This window comes from Centrocercus urophasianus, unplaced genomic scaffold, assembly GCF_019232065.1.
Source record: "Centrocercus urophasianus isolate 14NV4802_14NV808 unplaced genomic scaffold, USGS_Curo_1.0 seq_25, whole genome shotgun sequence".
Taxonomy (NCBI): Eukaryota; Metazoa; Chordata; class Aves; order Galliformes; family Phasianidae; genus Centrocercus; species Centrocercus urophasianus.
The window spans coordinates 4,155,042-4,179,209 of NW_024884811.1; the positions used below are offsets into that span (position 1 = coordinate 4,155,042).

The following is a 24,168-nucleotide window of genomic DNA, read 5'->3' on the forward strand; positions in this document are numbered from 1 at the left end:
TTGATTTGGAATGCAAAGCTTTTTTCACTCATTAGAAATATTTGTTGTTTGTTTTTTTTGTAGTCTTTTGTTAATCCTTATTTTTATTTTATATGATCATTTTTTTCTTCTTTTTTCCAAAGAAAATAAAATAGATTGGCTTTCTAGAAATAATGAATAGCCAATGACTGCAACAAATACTATCAACACATATTTCTAATGAGTGAAAAAAGCTTTGCATTCCAAATCAAGATAATAAAAAGGTTATGACTTGTCTGGCATTTCCCTGTAATAAATTTTATTATTCTTTCCTTAAAATAAATCTACAATATAACCCAGCTTCCTGCCAGGAGAGCTCACTATGGGAAAAGCAGAATACTAAACAAAGAAGTTAAGCTATATTCCATCAAACATTTCTCCATTTGCAATTCATCTTGGTAATAGAGATAGAACCTGGTAAATGCATATAGGACTTGAAGCAGGAGATTTCTCTTGCTCAATGCATAATTCATGTGCTCCGCCTGCAAAGTGTGTAAAATGAGAATTTCACACCGCAGCATGAGCCATGGAGCTGCAGAGAAAAGGCAGATGAAATCATATTTTGCTGTGTGAATTTTATTTCTTATCCTTCCAATATTTATACAAAACCATCATTGACAATCCAAATGCATTGACAGATCACCCACTGTTTCCATTGTGTTAGCACTTGAAAAGAGATCAGGCAGAAAGATAGACAATTTGTTTTTGTATATTTTTTAAATAGTGGATCAGGTTTTTAACAGCTGAGTGACTGTATTATACTTGTATAAGGAGGTCAACAGTAGCTGATTTAAAAATCCCACTGCAGAGACACCTACTTACACATGCATCCTCAAATCTGGCTTTCTACTGTAGAAATGCTTAGATCATATTATTTACCTGAACATTTTCAACTATGCATATTTCAAAATTATATAAAACAGCAGCATAAGAGATGGATTTTTCTATTCACTGCAGCTCAATTATGATGAATACAACAGCTTTTACAAAATTATTCTTCGAGAAAAAAACAAAACAAAGCACAAAAATAATCGGAAGTTTGTGTAACCTATTTCTGTACTAGAAAATGCATGGATGCATGCGTAAATTAAGCTCTTGTGTGACCATAATCAAACCGTTTTATGAAAACTGTGCTAAACATGGCAATGGTACCCAACAAAATACAGAATGGTAGACAACACTCAGAACATTTGTTAACTAACAGCTCATAATTTGTGGACACTGAACAACTATAAAAATAGACCTTACTAATTACTCCTCTCACCAATGTGTTTCTCAGAAAATATTTTCATTTTTATTTATAAGGAAAAGAAAGCCCACGAAATCATCTTCCCATCTGCACGGGCCACATTTGACTTTATCTGAAATGTTCTTTACAGCTTGTTAAATTACTGCTTTTCTTTCCAACTTTGAAGGGCTATCAGGGTTATCATCAGTTAGCTACACTTCTGATCACAAGGCTCCAAACAGGTACCTGTACAAAAGCCAGTTAAGCTACTCAGTACTTGTATCAAGTACCCTTGATACAAAATACGTATGACTGTCACCTCCATCTTCTTAACCAATTACACTTCTGAATATAACTATCAGAAACATTTGTAGTACAAATGCAAGCACCCAACATTACTTAAACAGTGAAAATGTCCTTTGTATTCAAGAGCATTACATTCACTTCAGACTCCTGCCCAATTAATTCAACCTTCATTCAATCTCACATACTACTACATTGGCCATGTCAGAGTTTCCAAGTGACAAAGCATTTAAGGAATATTTGGACAGTGAATTTTATACTATCTTTTCAACTAATTCCTTGTCATGTTTGTTTTTTACTGTCATGTACGCAAACCCCGTTATTTAATATTTTTGTGACATTTTAAAGCTTTGCAGTTCTTCAGTTCTACGTTTTGAGTCTGATCAACTCTTCTGTCAATGGCTTAAAACTTCCTTTGTTTCTAGTACATTTCTTTTTAGGTACATCTTAAGTAAGGCTTTAAGACTACTACAGCAAAAATCCAAATGCTTGACAATTCTCTGCTGACTTCAATAAAACCATCCCAAGTTTCTTAAACATTCTGGTTCTCATATTACACAGTACATTGACTTCACACATTCTCAGGCACTGTTTTAAAATATAAAAAGCTTATGCTTATGCTGGTAGTCCTCACAAATCCTGTGAAGAAACTGTAACAGTTTAAATAACTATAGTGAAAGTCATCACAAAGGCTGGCCCTGAAGCTCTGAGGAAGAAGGACAATTGCAGCAGAGGGCACACAGTTATTTGAACACAGTTTTGTAGTGACTTCTCAGAGTAAAGCTGAGTTCTGTTATTGTCTGGGGAAAAAATCTGTACTATACTATAAGAAGCTGCAAACAGTTAGTGTGAAAGGAGTTAACTCTCTTAATATTTAATTTCCCTGCTATGAATAAATCTTAGAAGAAGGTATGCTATCCAGTGTCATATTAGGCAGGAAACATTGATCAAATAACAGAAATACACCTCAACTTCTATGCTATGATCTCCATTAATTTTTTTGCCTTCCTGGTAGATTATGCGAATGTACTCATTCAGGTTGTAACTCAGGTTACAACTCAGAGCTTGTAAGTAGATGTATGAAGTTAAAAACCAAAGACCTTTTACATCATAGGATCAAGATTTAGAGAAATGAAGGGCCTTTCTTCCTCAGCTAAAGGAAAATACCTGAACAGCTTAATGAAGTTACAGACTTCTCCCTTAGCTATTTGAAACACATTTGTCCAATAGCTTCTACAACTGTATCAAATGCAGCAGAGTCCTGTTCTGACTACTCAGCAATCTATACTGAAATCCTGATCATAATGTGCCAGCTTAATTTAAAATGCTTCAGATTATCACTTAATTTTCAACGCCACACTTACTAAAATGGAGACTTCTGAGCTAGAATTCTAACTGAATTTTTTAAAATGTGCATGAATAGGAATGGAAATAAATTTTGACAACAGAAAAATAACTTTCAGAAATGATTTTACCTTAGCCTTAGCATGAAGTTCCTCATACACTTATTTTTTCAATGAAAGGCAATTAAATAAACAGAATCTACATCATGCAATTAGCTTCAGCTCAGTAATGCTTGAATAAAATGAACTTCTAGCCTCTTTATCTTCACAAAGTCAGCAATTAAAACTTAGCTAGCACAAGCTAAGTTGCAAAAGTTAGGAGAAACTGTTGGTTCTGTTGAATACTTTTGTATCTTTACACATTTCAGAATTCAATTAGAAAAAAAAAAAGATTTGAAAGATTGCTACTTCATAAACATTGCAAAAAAGCTAATATAACTTGAAGTGATGAAACAATTTATACGCTTTATTCCTATCGAACTGGGAGCAATAAAAGTTGAATACTCATTAAGGATACTAACTGCACTAGTCTACATATATACCTGTAGTAAATAATCCCACTAGTCTATGTATATATCTTGAGATGGATAAATTAACTTCACTGTTCTCAATGTTAATGGGAAATTCTAAAACAAAGCTAGGCAGTTCTATTTGAGTGCCTTAAGAAACTCTCTCAGACCCAGGTCTTGTAGTAATTATGATCCCATTTTAATCTAACAGTCATCACAAATCAGGCTATTATTTCTGTGCAATCCTCATGTTTTCACCAGTTTAAAAGTAATCTAAAAAAATTAGGTCCCCTTATTCATTATCTATGTGGAGTACACCAATATGCAATTTTATTTTACAGTTTTTTACTTGCTTAAACTACGAAACAGTTACTATTGTTTTTGGGATTAGTCTTTTCATGAAAAGTCAACAAATATTCACAAAACTTCTGCTTCTCAGATATTTAAAAAATCACTACCCATTTCCATTCCTCAAGAAAGAAATACACACTTAGATGCATTGTTTAATGTTTTATATATATACACACAAGTATATGTATGGATATATAAATATTTAAAACATCTTACCTTCGTAGAGGTAGCATTTCTGGACTTTTCAGCATCTGAGTCACTATTAGAGTCTGATTCTGACCTGGAGTTTGAAGAACTCTCATCTGATGAACTAGACTCTGTATCAGAGGAACTGAATGTGCTTCTGGACTTGGAGATTTCCTTTGCTTTCTTTTTAATGCCTTCTGAATCACTAGAGATTAAAATAATTAAATATAAGAAACACAGAAAACCACCAAAGAAAAACACTTTGGAGTAATAATATCAGAAAATAGTTCGAGTTGGAAGATACTTTAAGGATCATCTAGCTCCAACTGCTCTGCTGTGGGTAAGGGCACCTTCCAGTAAATGAGGTTCCCCAGGAACCCCATCTAACCTGGCTGTGAATGCCTCTAGGGGTGGAACATTGACAGGTTCTCTGGGCAACTCTTTCAATGTCTTACCATCCTCTGAGTTATAATTTCTTTTAATGATCTAAGTCTAAGTAATCTAAGTCTCCCTTGTTTTATTTTAAAGAAATGACCTTGTCCTATTGCTACACGACCCGATAAAAAGTCTCTCTCTACCTTTCAGTACTGAAAGGTACAAGGTCTCCCTGGAGCCTTCTCTTTTCTGCACGGAACAAGCCTAGCTCTTACAGCCTTTCTTTGTAGGAGAGGTGCACCAACACTCTGATCATCCTCACAACCCTCCTTTGGGCCTGCTCAAGTAGCTCCATGTCTTTCTTGAGCTGGGGGCCCCAGAGCTTGAACTAGGAAGCATCCTACAACCAAGATTTCAAAGACTGATGAAATGAATGTGAAATCAGTACTTCCTCATGATAAGGAAACTTGGCTACAATGGCAGAAGTAGTAGCTTATTTAAGGGAATACAAAATTATTCTACTACACTACAACATATCATCACTCAAGCAGGATAATGGTCAAACGAATATATGAACATAAAAAGTATTAAACACATTATCTATATGCATCAAGCTTATAATATTTCAGGAAAGTGCAGACACCATTTTAGAACAAATGTTTCTGCCTATTCCTCCTGCAACTAGAAGAATCATGATGGATTTTAAGATGTTTTTGCAGAGTAAAACTGACTTTGAACATCAAGACATTTATTGGTTTGTTAATCTTTCCAGATCAAGACAACTAGAAAAAAGGCCCATAATACCTACCAGTATTTCAAGACATACAGATTTCATTCACAAGAGCTGTTACCTTTTGACACCTTTTGTCATATGAAATACATTATGGTTACTGGACTTCAAAGATAGCATTCTTCATACAGTAAGGTTCTGTTAATCATAGCAATTTTGGATTATGTTGTTCTATGTTAACAGCTACGAAATATTATTAAAATCTGCCCAGTTCTTTTCTACTAATAGTGTAACTACAAATTAATAGATTATTCTTTTGTCTCAGTGGGAGTAGGGGATGAAAAGATCAGTAGATATAAATATTGCAGGAAACAAAAACTATTTCCTAATAGTTATCAATGGAAAAGATAGATAGTACTGCCCACTGAAAGCAAACTTCTCTTTTTGCATCTGCACGCAACTTAAACTTCTAAATAAGGTGCACCACCTGATTCAGCTTCCTCTTCAAGACAATAAATTGGATACTGAAAAGATGAAAGGGTAACAAGGTCAGGAATAATTAAACAAATCCAGACCACTCAGCTAGTAGGAACCCCTTTTGTCCCAGCTTCTTAAATATTTTTGCCTAGCTTGAGGAGCAGTGCAAAAGAAAACACAGTGCCACAATACCGTTTCAGATGGCAATATTTTTAGAAGGGAAAGATAGAGGGAAAAGGAATTGAAAAGTCTAACACTACAGAAAGAAAAAATGTAAGGAGTAATGCTTTCTTCCTGCCAAGAACCTTTCAAGATTGAACTGCCTGAATCAAATGCAATCAAAACATTTAAAAATCAGTATTAGAATTTAAACCATGCTAATGAGGCCCACCCATGAAGGTGAAATCAAAACCCAGAATTTTAACAGTTCAAAGCCATTTTCTCTGAAAGCAGTGAACTCAAGGCTTGCAAATCTAGAACAAAAACCAGGAATGTGCTTTACAGAAACAGCCCAATGTAGCAAATCTGATTGTTAAGATTATGGTGAAAAACAGGAAATCTCATAAGGAAATTTCATATGATAGCTTGTTTTAGGTCACTAAGATAAAAATTCCCTACTGTATACTGTTCCTCATGACATATAAGACACGCAATGACAAAACTGTCTACATTTTCTCCATTGCCATTGAACAGGAGCTGTAGTTGTATTAACATAAGCTACTGTGAACTCATTACATAAATAAAAAAAAACATTCTTTCAAAATACATCTTATATTTAAAACAAGATTTAAAGATTAAAAACGTTACTTTATTGTGTATCAGCCAGTTTTGACGGGTAATCATTGTTTATCTTACTCCTTAAACTTTCAGATGTTATTCTAATGAGAAAAATTTACTGGTAACTAGCTTTTTAACTTTCCGATGATGAAAAGCCTGTATTAATTTAACCTACAGATTTCATTTGTTCTGAACAGGAAAAACAATATAAATCACTTTTAAAATCATTAAATCCTGACTTAAATTAATAAAGTCATAATTAGGGCATTATGCTGTGTTTGTTATGGAAGTGGCAAGGCGAGCTGCTTTAATTACTGTCTGTAATAAAAGGAGCAGAGTGCGTACTGCTCCCCAATCAGCGCTGTCAGCCACGACTGAGCTGAGCTGCAAACTCATCAAGTGAGCTGGCAGCAGACTATAGACTAAAGGGCGATCATGTCTGCAGAGGCTACTTGCTGACAACAGTAGAAGAAACAGATTCATACAATCCAAGGTATTAGCCCCAATTACTCAAAATTTTAATGATACTTTAATACATGATAATGCTGTTGATAATGGGCAATCTTAAAAAGTGCTAACACTTAAATATCTTATGACCGTTTCCCTTCACAGCCCTTGCTTCTAATATTTGGATCATAATCTTTTTAATATAACATTATTTAGAAAAATCAATTGTCTTAGTTACATAATGGCAAAGTGTTGAAGGACTTAATTTTAGCTCTCAGCAAAATTACTGCAAAAGGTAATTAAGTGTTTCATACACTGTGTTTGATCACTTATTCAGTCTCCCAAGGTTACATCAGTTTTCAAAAAGACACCCAAGATTTTAGATTAATTCCAAATACAGTAGTTTGACTAATGAAAATATGAACCCAACTCATACACAGAATTTATACTGAAACATGGATAAACAGGAAATGTCTTTCTTTGCTTGGTGTACCTTCAAAATGCTTAACTGAGCACTTAGCAGACTGCTTACAAGAAAAATGCTTTAGAAGCTACCATCACAAAAATTAAAACCATACAAATGTACACTTACCTTTCCTCAGCAGCTCCAGATGTTTTCTTTGCTGTACTTTCTTCTGATTCACTATCACTTGATACTCCAGTGGAAGAGGAACTCCCACTACTCTCCTCACCACTGCTTTCTTCCTTATGTTGCTTCTCACTTTCACTGCCAGATTCACTATCTGGAAAAAAAAAAAATCACTCTTAGAATTTTCAGACTTTTTTTGTAAATATCTTAAATAGTAAGTACTTTAGGAATCCCACTTGGTTTTAAAATAAAGTTTTAGTATTATAAGATCCAGTTACACATTTTACCCTTATTTTCCTAGGATCTAAAGCAGGTAAGGAACCACTTCACCCAAATATTTACAAAATTCTGTTGATTAAAGAGCTGCTCTCTTTAAGCATACAATACAGTTATTAATCAAATTAGAACTCCAAATAATAAATTAGTTACATGTGGGTTCTTCTATAAAATCCTATCAGGAGTTGGAGATGACCTCAAGTTTTCTACCACATATGTTCACTTAACTGCAAGATTATCTTTCAAACTAATTGCTTAATTACACAATCTTGATAGTGATGATGTTTTAATAACAGATTTTAAAAAAATTGTTCATCTGGTAATTAATCATATAGTTAGAATACATTTGCATATCTCTTCAGATGTGGAATGAGAGGGAAGAAGTACCAAATTCTGATTTGGGAGCCCATTTGGTTAGTTTAACAAGATGCTGCTAAGTCTTTTAAGTCTCTGATGCCATATCTTTTCTGTGTGTAGCCCTTGGACCTGAGATAATTCTTCATCTTCCTGTGAAGTCTAGAAATGGTCAGTGAGACTCATGTTCATCACTAAATTTAACTATGATAACATCTACTGAAATGGCACTCTTGGGGAATTGTCTACCTCATATTGAGCAAGTGACTATTCAAAAAATCCTTAGCTCATTTGAAAGGCACCCATCAGTTATCTCCTCCATCATCACCTCAGTTGTAATATATAGAAACAGAAATGCTGAACTTCAGAGTAAAACAATAACAATTTACTAAATAAAAAACATGAAATACTACAGTTAAAAAAAGTTTTACAATTTACCAATAGTAGCACATGCTATCACAACAGTAGTTTATCAATAACAAATGCCAAAAAACATTCAAGAACTGTGGCTCTCATCAACTAAGGCTTTGGTCATTTTCTGACAAAACGTTAAAGCTACATATTCTCGTTACTTTTGCTAGTTTTAAAGTGAGATGAAAATAGCATACAAGCCTTTTTTTTTTTTCATCTTGGAAGCAAAGCAACACAATTTAATGAACACACAAGCCATACCTATACAATTAGCTGTTACCACTACACTGTTGTAAATGTAATCCTTTTTTCCCCTCATTTTTCTGATACCTCTGGAGGTGTTTTGTTTTTTTTATTTTTCCCTGATTCCCTTTATGTAGTGACTAGTTCTGGACATAAAGTTATCCACAAAGCAGAGATAAAAGTCCGTTTCCAAATACCTACCTGATGCACTTGTACTGGCAGAGTCCTCTTCCTCCTCTTCTGATTCAGAGTAGAACTTTTCAGTAGGTTTCTGTGTCTTCTTGAGAACGGCAGTCCATTCCTTTGACTGTAAATAAATTTCAATTTAGGTTTACTTTTAGAACTAGCAATACAAAAATATACATATAACATGTCAGAGAAAAATACCTGCAGTAGTGGTATTAGGCAGTTTCTAAATAGTGACGATTATGCTTCTCTTCTTTTAAACAATTAGGAGCACTGAAAGTTTTGAATATACTTGCAAAAGGTGAGATATGCCTATGAAAGACTAGAAAAAGATTTACTAAGGGAGATTTAAAAGCACTGGTAGCCATAAATAAATTGCTATGCCAAAAGATGCTGTAGTGTTAAGAGTTTTATCTTTGGCACCACTTCAGTTTACCCTAATGCTAGAATGAAGAATAAATACCATCTTTATCATCCCAAGTTTTAAGAGGAAAACAGACACAGACCCACCAGGCAGTAGCTAGATGACAACTGTATTTCACTTCCTTTGGTATTTGCCAAATAAAAGTAATTCTTATCAACAAAACACTACTTTGGCCAGACTGTTTTTAATTCATATTCCCTAAAATGCTGAGCAACTGAAGAAAAATTCTTGCCAGCGAAGAAACAAATAGGCAACCGTTTCAACACTGATACAGGTCTGCATCAGTGACAGCTTTTTAACTCAATTTCATTCACTTATTTTGTATAGTCATATGAAGTATTAGAGCAATCACAAAGTCACTAATGTGGTATTCTCCAAAGAAAATATTTGCAAAAAAGCCTTGGAAAAAGGATTTTCACGTTTATTTTGAGGTTCAAGTAGTCAGAAGACGTTTTCTGTTGTGTTGTAAGCAGGTGTTACTTCATTTGATCAATTTCATGCAAGGCTTTTATTTTTATGGATAAAGGCACCTCCACACACTCTTTCATGCCAACTTTATCATTTATAATAAAACTCTTTGAGATGACTGCAATCAAACTCTCCTCATAAAAGCTTTCAGAAGTTTGTAAACAAATATCTCTTTTCCTGAAGTGTATAGAAGAAGGTACACAATTATTACTGAAGTACTAAGGAGAAACGCTTGCTGTATACTTCATTGTTTACTGGCCTCTGTAAAACACAACCATTTTTTAGAATTTTCTCCACTCATTACATTCCTGACATCTTATAAGCAAATTCATGTGCAATTTAGTGTGGGAGCTGGCTAATGACAAGGACCACATGCTCTTCTATGTGGACATGCTAAAAGAACTTATCTCTGGGAGCATCACCAGCATAGTATATTTCAATACACCTCAATTCCTGTTACTGTAATGGCTTTCACTAACATTTATTAGTACTCTGGTATCTGATGCATAAATCATAACTCTGGTACCAGAACTTGATTCTGCCTGCTAATTTCCAGTTTCATAATGGAATGGAACTGGAATCAGTAGTAGATCACTATCTGTGTAATGTAGTAACACTAATGCACTAATAAGCAGTGCACTAGTAGATGACATTTTCTTTTTAGAAATGTTCCAAATTTTATTCAGATTACCTGAAATGTAAACCTTGGTCTATTCCAAATTTTACACTTCAAAATATACATAACTTCTTACCCTGCTACTGCCTTTTGTTTATTCTACTTTTTTTTTTCTGCTATGACTTGGATTTGTACATTGAAAATCCTCCACTGACCTACTACTTTAATATTCATCATAAACAGTAATAAACATACTGCAGCACAGAGAATACAAGAGATACGAAATAAAAAATGAGATGGAAGGAAAGAAAGTTAATTTAGTCCTCAAGTGAGGTAAGGCGGCCTGCAGTTGATCCACTTCTCTCATTAAAAATAAACAGTAAGCATGGTGCAAGTTGTAAAGAATTTTCAGTTTCTGAGCTAAAACATGCCACACAGATCATCAGACGCATAAAAAATTTTCAGTACAGATAAATGTATCATTTAACTATTTACATTTCCAGATAATACTCGGTACTGGCTTATGCCTTTGGCAAAGTTACTTTTAACAGTGCCAACATACCAATTCGGGCACTTCAACGTTTCGCACAGCAGGGTCAGGTGCCACCTCCGGCCAGTCAGACAGCTCCAGGTAGCCAGTGGCTCGGCTGTTCAGCGTGTGAGACAAGGTACCAAGCTGGAAATGATCCCGATCTATTAAAAAAATGGGGGAGTGGAAAACACACAAACAACATGAGCTCCACCACAAAGAGCAATCTTAATCAGGGGTAAAGGTAATTGCTATTATATTACCTCAAATGTCATGGAATAAATATAAACTAGGAAGCTCTTCATAGGTCAAAAAACTGATTTCAGTCCATAGATTACAATAATCTCCCCCATAATGGTCAATAAAAAAGCTAATCAGTCAGTGTGTTTAGAGGTGTTGCTCTGAAATGTAGCTTCTCTAAAAATTACTTTACTGTGAATATTAAGAATGACAGCACAGTTAAACAATCCATATACATGTCTTGGCACAAACACATCCAGAATCTTAATAGTTTTTCTTCAAAATGGAGCTCCTTTTAGAGCTTTACAACATATAGGAGTATGAAAATTAAAATTGCAAATCATGACAGTAACAGAGCATTTTTAATTCAGATAACCTAATAACCTTTTCATTTGAAAAGACAATGGTTCATACTTCTCAAAAGATGGAAATGCACCGCGAAAACTATCACTTTGGAGAAAAACAATAAAAAGCTAATCTACGGAGATTCAATTTATTTCAGATTCATAATAGGTTTACAGTGCATTAACAACCTTCTATTAAAGTCTAGATAAAAGACTAAAGACATTTTCCTAAATGAAAGAATATTTTTCTTCAAAATACACACTTTCTGTTATTAAGCCAAATTTAAAATCCACACAAACAGTTTTGCCAGGGTTTGTCATCAGGCAAATGTAATGTGTATGCAACATGTAAACCTTGTTTGCAGAGTGAGTACCTTTGCATATTAATCATTTGTGTTCACTAAGTGATGCAATTTGTGGGTATATTTGAGATAGAATAGGCTGTCACATTCCTTTACACAATGAACATTTACCAAATGATTTTGGCAGTAATACCTTTAAAGGGAGACTCGAGCAATGGAGCAGGTTTCTGTGCCAGAAATATTTTTTTGGCATATTTGCTTAAAGCTCCACTCTTCTCATTCGGAACAATAAGCTGCCTAATAAATCTTGTACGGTCTCTGATGTCGTAGCTTTGATCATACTTGCCGAGATTTAATACATACTGGGTAAGCAATTTTGTCTGTGGAAAAAAACAGGACAAGAACAGAATACAAGTTATTTATGATTATTGATAACTCTGGATAAACATATTTAAAGAGGTAATAAAAATGAATGGTTATGTCAAACAAATGTTGTTCCACAGGGAATATGCATTTCTAAAGCTGCAAATGGAATTCTGAAGCCAAAGCACATGTCCTCTTCTGTATTGGGGAGGTGAATGCTGAGTACTGAGAAGCAGCCATGTGCTAGATTATTAAACTGCTGAAGTGGAAAGAAAGGCATCATTAAAAAAATAATCATATATGGCAAACCCGCTGAAGGATCTACGTGAGGATAATGAATGTGGAAATACAACTAAAAACATGGCACTCAAAACTTAATCGGAAAAATATGCAGGACATCAAAACATCAGAGGGTATTAGGGGGCTGGCAAACTGCTTCTGCTGAGGTGTGTTTTATGAAGAGATACAGTCCCTGGCATAAGCAGTGTCTGCACTCTGACTGCACTCAGTTACTTTATCCTGAATTATGACCCATTAAAGCAGACACATGAATCACTGAACTGGATTACTGCAAATTATTTGCAGTGCATTTAGCTGTTACTTTTTCATAAAAGCAAGCTGCTGATGCCCTCTAAAAACCAGGATAAAAGACTTCTTCCATTTTTTTCTTGAAGCTTAAAGCCTCCAGTAACATCGGTCATTTATTTATTTATGTAAGTGAACAACTTGTATTATCATGCTTTTTACAGGATAATAGGACTTCTTAATTTGATGTCTGAGAATATTAACACGTGTTAAATAATTTTAATAATACAAGTAAATTTTTAAAAAACCACACACACAGGAAGACTCTCCCTTAGAAATACTAAGGTAGGTAGGGTGAGCAGAGCAATAACATTGAACAGAACTGCAATGATCAAATGCATTTGAAAGAATTATGCAACTTTGTTCATATAGAAGGAAACAGTAAAAAGAGCAAAAAAAATTTACCATCACAACACAGTTAATTTTTAGTATAACAACTAAGAGTAGATGGATAACATAAGGTTAAGACATTGACAAGAGGCATTTACTTTCTTTATGCAAAGAAACTAGCTTGCATATGTATCTTGTTTATCAGGCAACTGTTACCAGAGTAGCATTTTTAACTGCATAAGGGGAGGAATATGCAAAAAAAAAAAAAGCATTAAATTTTGGAATGTACAATTTATTAGGAAAAAATCCTTTTTGAGGATGCAAGTTAGAGTAGTCCACATATCTACAAAGACTTTTTCAGCATACTGAATAATTCCTGTAAGTAACATACACAGTAACAAAAACTTTTTTTTATTTTAAACATATATGTAGGTTGCTCCAAAAATAATGTCTCCCATTTATTTCCATGGAAAATACAACAGATACTAAGAGAACAATACCTCTATTTGATGATAGCACTATTTCAGCTACAAAACTCTCTTTTTAAAAAGAATCCCCATCGTTAGTTATGCATTTACAGCTGCAATGAACAAGAGCCTTGTAGCAATCTGCACCACTGCTGAAACACACCACCCACCACCCCACTGTGCTCACATCCACTGCTCGGTCTCCACAAATGTTCAGGAAGTACCAATGAACATAAATAGGTGCCATTATTTCCACATGGAGGAATTCAGTGTCACACCTTTGCTCCATACACACTTCCATGTCAGATGGCCCTCTGCTGCCAACAGTGACGTGGCAAGAAAATGCAATGGAATATTGATAAGAAAGTTAAAGTTAACTTCCATACCACCACCATCTGCCTATGACATTATGGGCCATAAATGACAACATAATAAAATAGGAGGCATTGTTTTTGGAGCAGCCCTGATACAACATGGTATTGAAAGATGGCGTTTTCTTTAATGGGATCATTTCCATGATCCTTTCTTTCTTACTCTCCACGAAAACACCTCTTCCATATTTCTCTATACAAATGCATATGTCGAATGCTCCATACTGCAAGAATTCTCCTTGCAGGTGTCATAAATAGCATTAATGAAAACGGCAATAGAACACTAAATTTTTTTTACGGCAGTGCAACCAAACAAGTCAGAGAAGCTCTTCTACATGGAGGTACCTAATAGAAACAATTAATTTTAATTAAAAACGGAAAATAAATTAATGAACACTCCCTAGTTTTGCCAACGAAGGAATATCTATAAGCTGAAAACTGTTTCAGCAAGAAGTTAGTCTTCTAAAATACAACAGAATCTGCACATATCTGACTTCATACTTCAATAAAACAAAGCACTCTAACATAAATATTCTATACGTTTATTACCATATGCCCACCTCTTGTTATCTGTACATGCTCATTATATGCAGACATAACATCACTTCTTGTATCTCTGCACTGTTAGCATTTACTACTTTAGTTTGTACATTTTGGTTTGGCCAGTGAGAAGGTATAGAACAGACCATCCTTTAGCAATGTTTGTAAACTTTCCAATGGCACTGCTTCTACTTAAGAATATAATGTATATTCTAGACTAGCAGTAATTTGCTGTTCGGCTCTCCTTGAAAAATATTTTAATGCAAATATCACCAGTGGCTTAGCCTCAACAATGGGAGAGAAACAGCAAACTATCCATTCTTAGTTGCCATTACCTCACAGTAACTTGACTCCTTTGATACACAAGACAAGGATGCTCTGCTAAGTCACATTTAACAAATTATCCCTTTACAATTACTTGGGCCTTATTCAGCATGACACCTATCGCGTTACACAGCAGAAACACCTCTAAATATCTTTTCTTCTTCCTCTTACAGGCAAAGAATAGCTCAAGCAATTAGATACCATGCTTTTCTCCATAACTTGTTTCCCTCAAATGAACTCCACTTACATAGATATACACTGCATTCACAAAGATTCTTACAATCCTAATTGACAACAAAAGGAAATAAGCTTACTAAACAACATGGACAATCAGAAGAAATTTTATGATATATTTATCCAGATAGCACTGAACCTAGATGTCTTAAATTATAAACAGCTGTTGCAAGCTCATCACACAATTAAAAAAATAGAACTGGAAATTCTTATTAAAAAAAAATAATTGAATTTCCAAAGTATTCCTGAAAATATACTGCATTAGATGTTTGGACTTATGTCTAAAGAAATTAACAGCAAATCAAACATGATATTTTAAGGATTTGAAAATACAAAGTCATATTCCCTCCAGAATTGGTGCTTTTTTACCTGCTTGTCTTTCATCTTGTTTTTGTGTCTCTGCTGTCCTTACTCTACTTTTCAGTAAAATGATATTGCATCTTTGAGATTACCTCAACTCCACTGGCTTTGGAGGAAATTAACAAAGAATTAAAAAGTATTATGTGGTGGAGTAGGATACAGGAGAAAACATAGACAAAGGGAGAGAGGGACAGAAAGACAACTGAGCAGCCAAGTGTACAGGGTTTGCCTGAGAGCTCGACAATTAGGCTAACGAGTGGCTGAATGTTTTAGGAACTGGAATCACTCCTGAAATAAATGTTTTAATGAGGGAGTTGAGAAGAGTCTTATTCCTGGCAATGTAGATGAACAAGAAGTGCTGCTGGCTCCTAAAGGCAAAAACATCTATTATAGTTTGGAAGGAGCTTTCAATCAAGCCAGATCATCAACCTATGCTCTTTGAATTTTGTACAAAAATATCTTGATGACTCAAGAAGAAAGCTTACTACTACACAACTTAAAAGAGGAAAATACCTTTCCATGACACTCATCATTTAGCACGCATCTCAGGAGACAGATTCATCCACTTTATAATCAACATCATATTTGAATCAATTAACATGCCTCATGTAAAATATGTTTAAAAATGTATTATGACCACATGAGTTTGGAAAAAGAATATCACAGAAATCATCATCTCCAAGGATTTTTGGCCATTTGGAAAAATTAGTAAATACTACCAATGGCCCAGTAAGAGACAATTAAGATAATCAAACCAATCTTTTCTTAGCTCAGTCAGCACTTTCATTAAGAAGAGCACTGACAGAAAGAAGTCACCTTTTGTTACTCACCCATTTTAGACTGTCTGAGCAAAGGACAAGCATTCATTCTTATTTGAATGCAAGGCAAGACAGTTCATCTCCCACATGCCCTACAGAATAAAGTCTCAGATGGATCAAGTCTGCAGTTAGATATAGCTATCAAGGAACACATCACTGTTGCAGACATGCAAGACCCTATGCTGTCAAAGCTGCTATGAAACAAAAAGGTCTACGAGTCCAGTCTATATAACTCAAATAATATATTCATTATATATTTGGAAAATATTTCACAAACTTTTATAGAAAAATTAGAATGTGAAAAATTAGTGTCAAGATGCTATATTCCACAGCCAGAGAGTGACGAAGTTCACAGTACGGTCACTGAGATGAATTAAACAGTAAGGCCCTCTCACAGCTATAGAATCTAAGTTCATTCTTCTGTGTTATCTGACATTTTTAGGTTATCTTTATCAGCAGAGATGATCAAAACCCACTCTCCCACAAAGGAAAGTGAAATAATATGAAAAAAAAGAAAAGAAAAAAGCAGCTAGTATCTTTAAGATGAGCACCAACAGAAAGACACTGAGGCCTTTTTCTGGCATTTCTTTTTAAACATCTTGAACCAAAACAAGCAATTTTTTATTCATAATGACAGAAGTCCCCAAAAAATTCTGCTTTTTGATCCAGAAAGCAGCAAATCTCAGCTGGAAAATTTCCGATTTTATGCTGATTAAACAATTTATAAATAGTTTCTACTTACCTGAATGAAAAAAAAATCCACAAAACTTCTCAATAAAGAAAGGAACAACAAAAGAAAGAGCAATTTCATCGATACATCTGTGTTTATGATACAGCACGCTCAAGGGCTGTTGGTTAGGTTTAGGTTGAGTTCTAAAAAAAGTAATAATTACTGTGAACTGGTTTCAGTTGTTTATTAAAAGAAATCAGGACTGGACTATACAGATGGTACAAAAAAACTACTGTGACTGTAAATATATTCTCTAGTGTATTTAGACCTTACCTGCTTTGAGTTTGTTAAGTACAGTTTTGCTCCCAAATTTAAGATCTGCAACTTTACAAGGTCATCTTCATTTATGAAGCTCTTGGCTGTCTTTCTCAAAACATCAGGTGCAATCTTTGGAACCCGTTCACAGTACTCCCCAATGAGCCACAAGATGCTGGCTCTTGCTACTGGAACCTGAGAAAACATCACACATCATAAATTAGCATATTCACATGGAAAACGTGCTTACTTGCACTGTGTTCAGTAACAAGTTAAACAAAATACTGCCTAAACATAATTGGTGTGAAAGAAACACAGACCCAGATTATATCTCATTCAATGCACTCACTGTGGTAGACTGAGTGTACATACATAGATTCCGACCCAAAACACATACCATTTGACAAGGCAAACAGATCAGGAGTGTGAACAGAGACACACAGAAGCTATGTGCCCATGATAACAGTACCAGCCAATGGCAATTAGAAAGAAAATATAAGTATTTCAGGTTCAGCTGGGAATGCCTGCCATCAGATTATGCTAAAGACCATGCTGAAACGCAAATGCTTTTTGTGTCTATATTCATATAGAAATGGTTTTGAATAAACAGAGCTTCCTCAGCTCCTGTCCATCAACTTCAAAAGCATAGGAATTTAAGACTACTGTTATTTTTCCTCTATCCTTATTTAAAGTCATATGACAGCAAGATTCATATTTTTGCACATGTCCTGTGAGAGCTCTGTGTCAGATTTTGGAGAGAAAGGAGTTCAAAATTAGTCTTTTCAACTTTGGAATAGGATCTGTCTCCTTAAGCAGAAACACTCAGACCAGAAAGTTCACACAGGTCTTTTATTTTTGGAGCTACTGGACTGTGTTTCACAGGAGTTAAGTGGCATGGTGATACATGCAGAGAATTTTCAAAGGTGGGAAAATTCATCCAGGAAAAAGCATGCCCTGAGAGCACCACAAGTTTTACACAGAACCTTTATCGATACACTTTGAAAAAACACAACTGTTCTATCCTGTAAAATGACAGACTTTAGGTTAGAAAAAAATGCCAAGGGTAAGCTTCCAATTGCAACTGCAATTTCAGCTAATTTTTTTCCACTTTTTTTCCGAAGTGAAAAATGTGTATAAAGCTTTTATGACTCTCTACACTACACAGTGTTCTTTTTGAGTAAGCTTACACGGAAGGTAGTTTGAATTCTGCCTTAGGAGAACTGGAGAGAACAGGTTTGAGAATTTCAGCACTGCAGTTTTTAAAACACTAATTCTGTATCGGTGTTATAATTACTTTTTCAGCACCTGCCCAGAATTCATTTACATGTCAGAATTACAATGGAAAGCAACTGTTAGTTATTCTATCCTGTATGCATTTTAAATTTGGAAACTCTGCTTTTTAGTTACATTCGTAACTTAAAAAATATAAGTAAATTACCAAGGTTCAGAACAGCATTTTCCAGCCTATGGCCCACAGTCCCCAGAAAATGGCCCAGTAAACCATATTTAAGAAAAGCTAATTACGTTCACAAGAAATTCTAGTGATTAAGCACCCTCTAGTATCCCAGAAAGATTGAGAACAGCTTTGAATAAAATCAGTCTCAAATACCTGACTCTATCCTGCACATTGTTGCAAATACATAAGCCAACAAAAGTTCAAACAAAGGACTGCTTCTATAGAAAGAAGGAGCAATAAGATCATGGAAGGACATAACTCAGGAGTCCAATAACAACAACAAAATATCCCTCAAGATAAACATCAGATGTAAACTCTGAAAAGATGCTTGATGCAGAGTTAACGTAACTACAAAATAATGTATTAAGTGTGCTATAACACAAGTATGTGAGACAGATATACATAAATATGGAGACTTTTTAATGAATTGTTAAAAAAGGTCTTGGAATCTATGGCATGGGAGACAGGAACAAGGTACTGAATAACTGCTAAATACAAGAACTTCAAATGCAGTCAGAAAATGTTCACCTGCAGTACAGTAAGACTGATGTCATTACTGTACGCTGATTTCAGAAGGGAAAGAGGTTATTTCTAATGTTCCAAAGGTTACACTGCATTAAGACCTCACTCCCGATCTATTACTTTAAATTGGGCTAAAGAATAGTAATTGAGTGGTACATTAAATTTTCCAGTATTGGAGCAGTTCAAGTTGCCTGCTGTACAGACAGAATACCTCTAAATAAGAATATATGGGCAACTTCACATTTCAGTTATGCTAGATTTATTTTTCTTAAATATTTCATTATAGACTTGTTAAAAAATTACAATTCTACAAGAGAACACCAAGTACCCCGCTCTAGGCAGCAGCCCATCAGAAACATCTCTTCCCTATTACTGCCTTGCTCACATAGCAGACTACTTTCAAAAACTGTATTTATTATGAAATACAAAAACTAGAAATGTAATTTTTCAAATCAAATCCAGGACTACGCTTTAAAAACACAATGAAATATTTAGATGTGCACTGTTTTACGCCTGAAGTTGTTTTTTTTTTCTTACAAAGTTCTTCGTAAAATGTAAATCTTACAAAGTAGTCTCACAATGTCAAATAAACAAACTAAACCAGCTTAACTTGAAAAACACTGCAAAAGGAAACCACACAGAATATCTTATGAGACTGTGCATTTTAACCAGCCTACTATATAAATACACTATATATTAAACACAATTTTGTGCAATGAGAATCGATATCAATTAGAGACTTTTGAATCGAACCCTAAGTGGAAACCATTTTAATGAAAAGTATATGTGGAACTGATGAACCCAATGTTTCCGTGTCACTGGATTCATTTGGGGTCAAAATCACACAATATTTTCAGAGTTCTTTTTCCCTGCTTAAGACTGCCTGTCTTCAAACACGTAATATCAAATGCATGATCCTGCAGCCATTGTTTCCAGAGTTCAAAACAGCAAACAAGAAATGAAGCCACTTCTAGACCTTCATTGCCTTTTCCAGTATAGCATAAGTAGGGACCTTGAATCAACAAAAATGCTGAAAATAATACCTTAATTATTCAGCCCTGCTCTGTATTGTTCTCTAAAGCAAACAGTATGGCAAATTACTTTGCCTTATGTTTTATTCTATACGCCCTGAGCAAGTCGTTAAGTGCTCTTCTGAAGCTGCAGTACAAAAAGGCAGTTTCTACTGCCATTTTAACCCATTATCTGTCTGGAAGAAAATAAATAAACAGTTTTTAAAAAAAGTATATATATATATTTGTAATTTAAAAAAAATTAGAAAAACAACTTACAGCAGGTAGTTGCAGCAATTAGAGAAAAACATCTACAAAGGTTTTACAGATTATTCTAAATAGCACATTTCAGAAAGCTCTTGTTATTCCATTCTATGCTCATTACACAATATATGAGCCTAAATCACAACTTAAAATTACTAGCTCTGGTCATCTACATTTGCCAGAAAACAAGTTGATATTCAAACAGATTGTAACTGGAATTAGAAATGGAAAGAAGGTTAACTTTGATGAGGCAATGCCAGATGTCAGTACAAAGAAAAGATACATAAGTAAGCACCTCCTGTGTTTACCTGGTTGAATTAGTCTAACCAAACTATGTTAAAACTTAATTCAGGTTAAAACTGCCAGTACTTGTTCTTATACAAATTCTGAATCATGTGCAATCTGAAAGAAAATTATTTGTGAAAATGAATGAACATCGTTATTATTACGTGACGAAAGAATATTCTATAATCTTTTGAAAAAGCCCCTCAGCAACATCTTTGTAAATCTTGATCCTTTATGAGGCTGGAAGGCATTTCCTTGGGTAAAAAAAGGACTAGAAAATATAAAATACAGAAAAGCAGTTACAACCATCAGTTGTTCCCCAGGACCCTCTCCGTGAAGACATGCTGCTCAACAGCTCTGCAAGTAAGTGAGAAAAGTATCTAGAAAGCTGACCAAGACTGCTGACAGTAAATTATTCAACGTAATGTAAACTAAAACAGAGCCTGAAGAGTTGTAGGTGAGTCATTTGTCGCACTTAAGAATTTATGCAGGCAGCCTTGGTACATTAATATCAGAATTTTAGAAAAAAAATCCTACAATACTGATAAAAGTCCAAACTTCTTCTAGAGAAGAGTATCTCTGGATTACAAGCAACTCCATAGCTCTTTGGGGATACTAACTCAATGCTCAGTAGAAACTGAAAGGCAGAAAACACTATGAAAGGTCAAAAAAAAAGTAAATAATATATGCCATTAAATATGCCATTTCTTTATATTCTGATTATTGTGGGCAACTTCTGGTCACCCCACTTCAAAAATCACTGGAATCAGAAAAAACAAACAGAAAAAAAAAAAGGCTTATCAAAAGATACAGAATACAAGAAGAGGTTATTTTAGATTACTGAACATGGCAACATGGATAGCAAACATAGATCTTTGCCTGGATATACCTGAGGTACAAGTCTAAAGTAAAAATGAGAACATAAAAAAAGAAAAAGAAGAAAGATAAGAAATCTTTTTAATATGTAAGAAACATCAGTTTAAGGGTGAACTGAAACAGACACAGACCTAAAGTTTTATCCTAAATGAAAGTGATTGTTAACAAGAGCTCTGTATTTTTTAATTGAACTTCCTACCATTCCTTATAGTTAGGTAATACTTAGGTTACTATCCATCCTGTCATTTTCTAATTGGCTTCTGAAGAATCTTCCACAGGAATGAGTAAATTGGCAGATTGGAAGACCTGAAGAAAACACTATTATGGAAAATTTTTAGGTATCTTGTCACGGAAAATCAAAGTGGAATTGATAGCAACATTAATGCAACAAATTCATGCACCAGCCCCAAATGTCACTTCATCCAGTTTCCACCAAATTTGTTTATTTTAGTGGCATTTACCTAATCTGAAGTATGGTAAAAAAAAATCAAGTAGATAATTTTTACCTTACACATTTGTCTTTAACTGCTTATAGACATGTTCATTCTTTCTGCTGTTTTACATAGTACTAAACTTACATTAAATTAAACTCTAAGCAGCACCAAAGAACTTCTTTGTTCACACTCGCCTACTCACTACTTACTTTCAAGCTCACCTAAGATTATGTTTGATGGATTTGGACACCTTGATCAACAGCAACTTGAACATGAGTCACCAAAGTGTCCTGGCAGCCAAAAGGACCATCTGTACCTTGCGGTACACCAGCACCGCCAAGGGTAGAGGTTCTTCCATTCCGCTCTGTTCTGGTGCAGTGCCACCTTGAGCACTGCGTGCAGCAGAAGAATCACAGAATAGCTGGGGTTGGAAGCAGTCTCAAAGCTCACCCAGTCCAAATTCCTGCCATGAGCAGGACTGCCAGCCACCTGCTCAGGCTGCCCAGGGCCCCATTCAACCTGGTTGCTGAACACCTCCAGGTATGGGGCATCTACAGCTTCTCTGGGCAGTTTGTGCCAGTGCCTCACTGCCCTCTGAGTAACCAATTTCTTTCTAATATCTAAACTAAATCTCCCCACTTTTAGTTTAAAGCCATTCCCCTTTGTCTATCACTGTGAGGAGTAACTCTGTGAAGCCCCTGGGTGTGCTCAGTGCAGAGCAGAGGAGCTGAGGGCAGCCTCATGGCAGCACAGGGAGCAGAGGGCAGCGGTGAGCTGTGCTCTCTGTGGCAGTGACAGAACGAGGGAACGCATGGAGCTGTGCCAGGGGAGGGGCGGCTGGGGGCTGGGGACAGGGTCTGCATCAGAGGGTGGTGGGCATGGAATGGGCTGCACAGGGCAATGGGCACAGCACCAAGACTGTCCAAATTCAAGAAGCATTTGAACAATGCTCTGAGACATAGGGTCCTGTGTGGGGACCAGGAATCGGACTTGATGATCCTTGTTGATCCTTCAGGATATTCTCTGATTCTACAGAAATAAACCTCTGTTTAAAATACACCTCTACAAAAGTGTGTGTACTTGCATATACGTATATATTTCCTTCTGTGTTAACTGAATGTTAAGAAATCTTGCTTCGCATTTTTATGTTGTAAACAAAAACTGAGGCAACTATGTTGTAAACTCACATTTTAAAATGCACATGCAAATCTAGGGAATTTCCATAATGCTTTATTAAATAATGAAATTTAAAATTCAGATCCTCAGTAGTTATCACACTACCTTTTTCTCAATAAGAAGCAGGGTTCAGATTCAGATTTTGATTTTTGATCTATTTCTCTTACAGCTCTGTTCTCCTATACCACCATCTCCTGTTATTCTGTACAGCTTCACTACTGTAGATTGTTAGTATATCTCACAGTAGTTCAAGTATTGCATGTTCTTCTGTTTTGTCCTTAATCAAATTAAAAAAGCATTATTTAAAAAAATCCCTGTATTTAAAATGAAATATTTACACCAAAGTATTAATTTTGTGAAATAAATATTAGCTACAAAAAGATTAAAATGTTAAATGGGGTACTTAAGAAACACCTATTTTATCTTGTATAACAAACACATGATAGTAAGAATACAAATCCATTTGGAGAAGTGTCAGAAAATGAGTACAATAAAATTACCCTCAATTTATGAGATTGTAATTATTAATAAAATCATTGTTCATATTTTCTGAAAGCACAAGTGATTATTATGATTGTTATAAAATAGCTAATACTTGTTTGATATTTAATTGGCAACAGTATCTCAACTTCTTTATATTCTAGAGATGAACAACCCAATGCAATTACATTACATCTACTTAATTATGATGTTTGATTGTCAGTTGTTAAGTATATGTTCTATTGGCCAAAGATTTATTTGTTTAGTCTGTTCAGTAAGTATGGATGGAGAAAATCACACGTCCTTCTTTCAAACTTTCCCAAATATGAAAAATAGACAATTCATTCATTCATTTAGAAACTATTTACTGTTCAATCATCAATAAACACATAATTATATGGAACAGAACTATCTTATTTTTAGCACCTATAGAAGAATAATAATTGAGAGATTAAATTTTGATACCCTTGGGATATGATGTAATAGGTAGTTAATTACGTTCAGTCCTACATTGCAATTTAGAATAGAACGATGAATGTTTTATCAATAACTGGAACTGCAA

General features: G+C 34.8%; 1 protein-coding gene across 2 annotated transcripts in view; it reads right to left on the reverse strand.

Annotated features, from left to right (window-relative positions):
- AP3B1 (adaptor related protein complex 3 subunit beta 1) overlaps positions 1–24,168 on the reverse strand; it is a 159,899-nt gene that overhangs the window by 52,733 nt on the left and 82,998 nt on the right. For both annotated transcript variants that reach the window (XM_042825768.1, XM_042825767.1), the window contains 6 exons: positions 17,122–17,298; positions 11,920–12,106; positions 10,874–11,004; positions 8,819–8,924; positions 7,337–7,487; positions 3,969–4,143 (listed from right to left, as the gene is read on the reverse strand). In XM_042825768.1, coding sequence (XP_042681702.1) covers positions 3,969–4,143; positions 7,337–7,487; positions 8,819–8,924; positions 10,874–11,004; positions 11,920–12,106; positions 17,122–17,298 — 927 coding nt within the window. The remainder of the gene's footprint in view (positions 1–3,968; positions 4,144–7,336; positions 7,488–8,818; positions 8,925–10,873; positions 11,005–11,919; positions 12,107–17,121; positions 17,299–24,168) is intronic.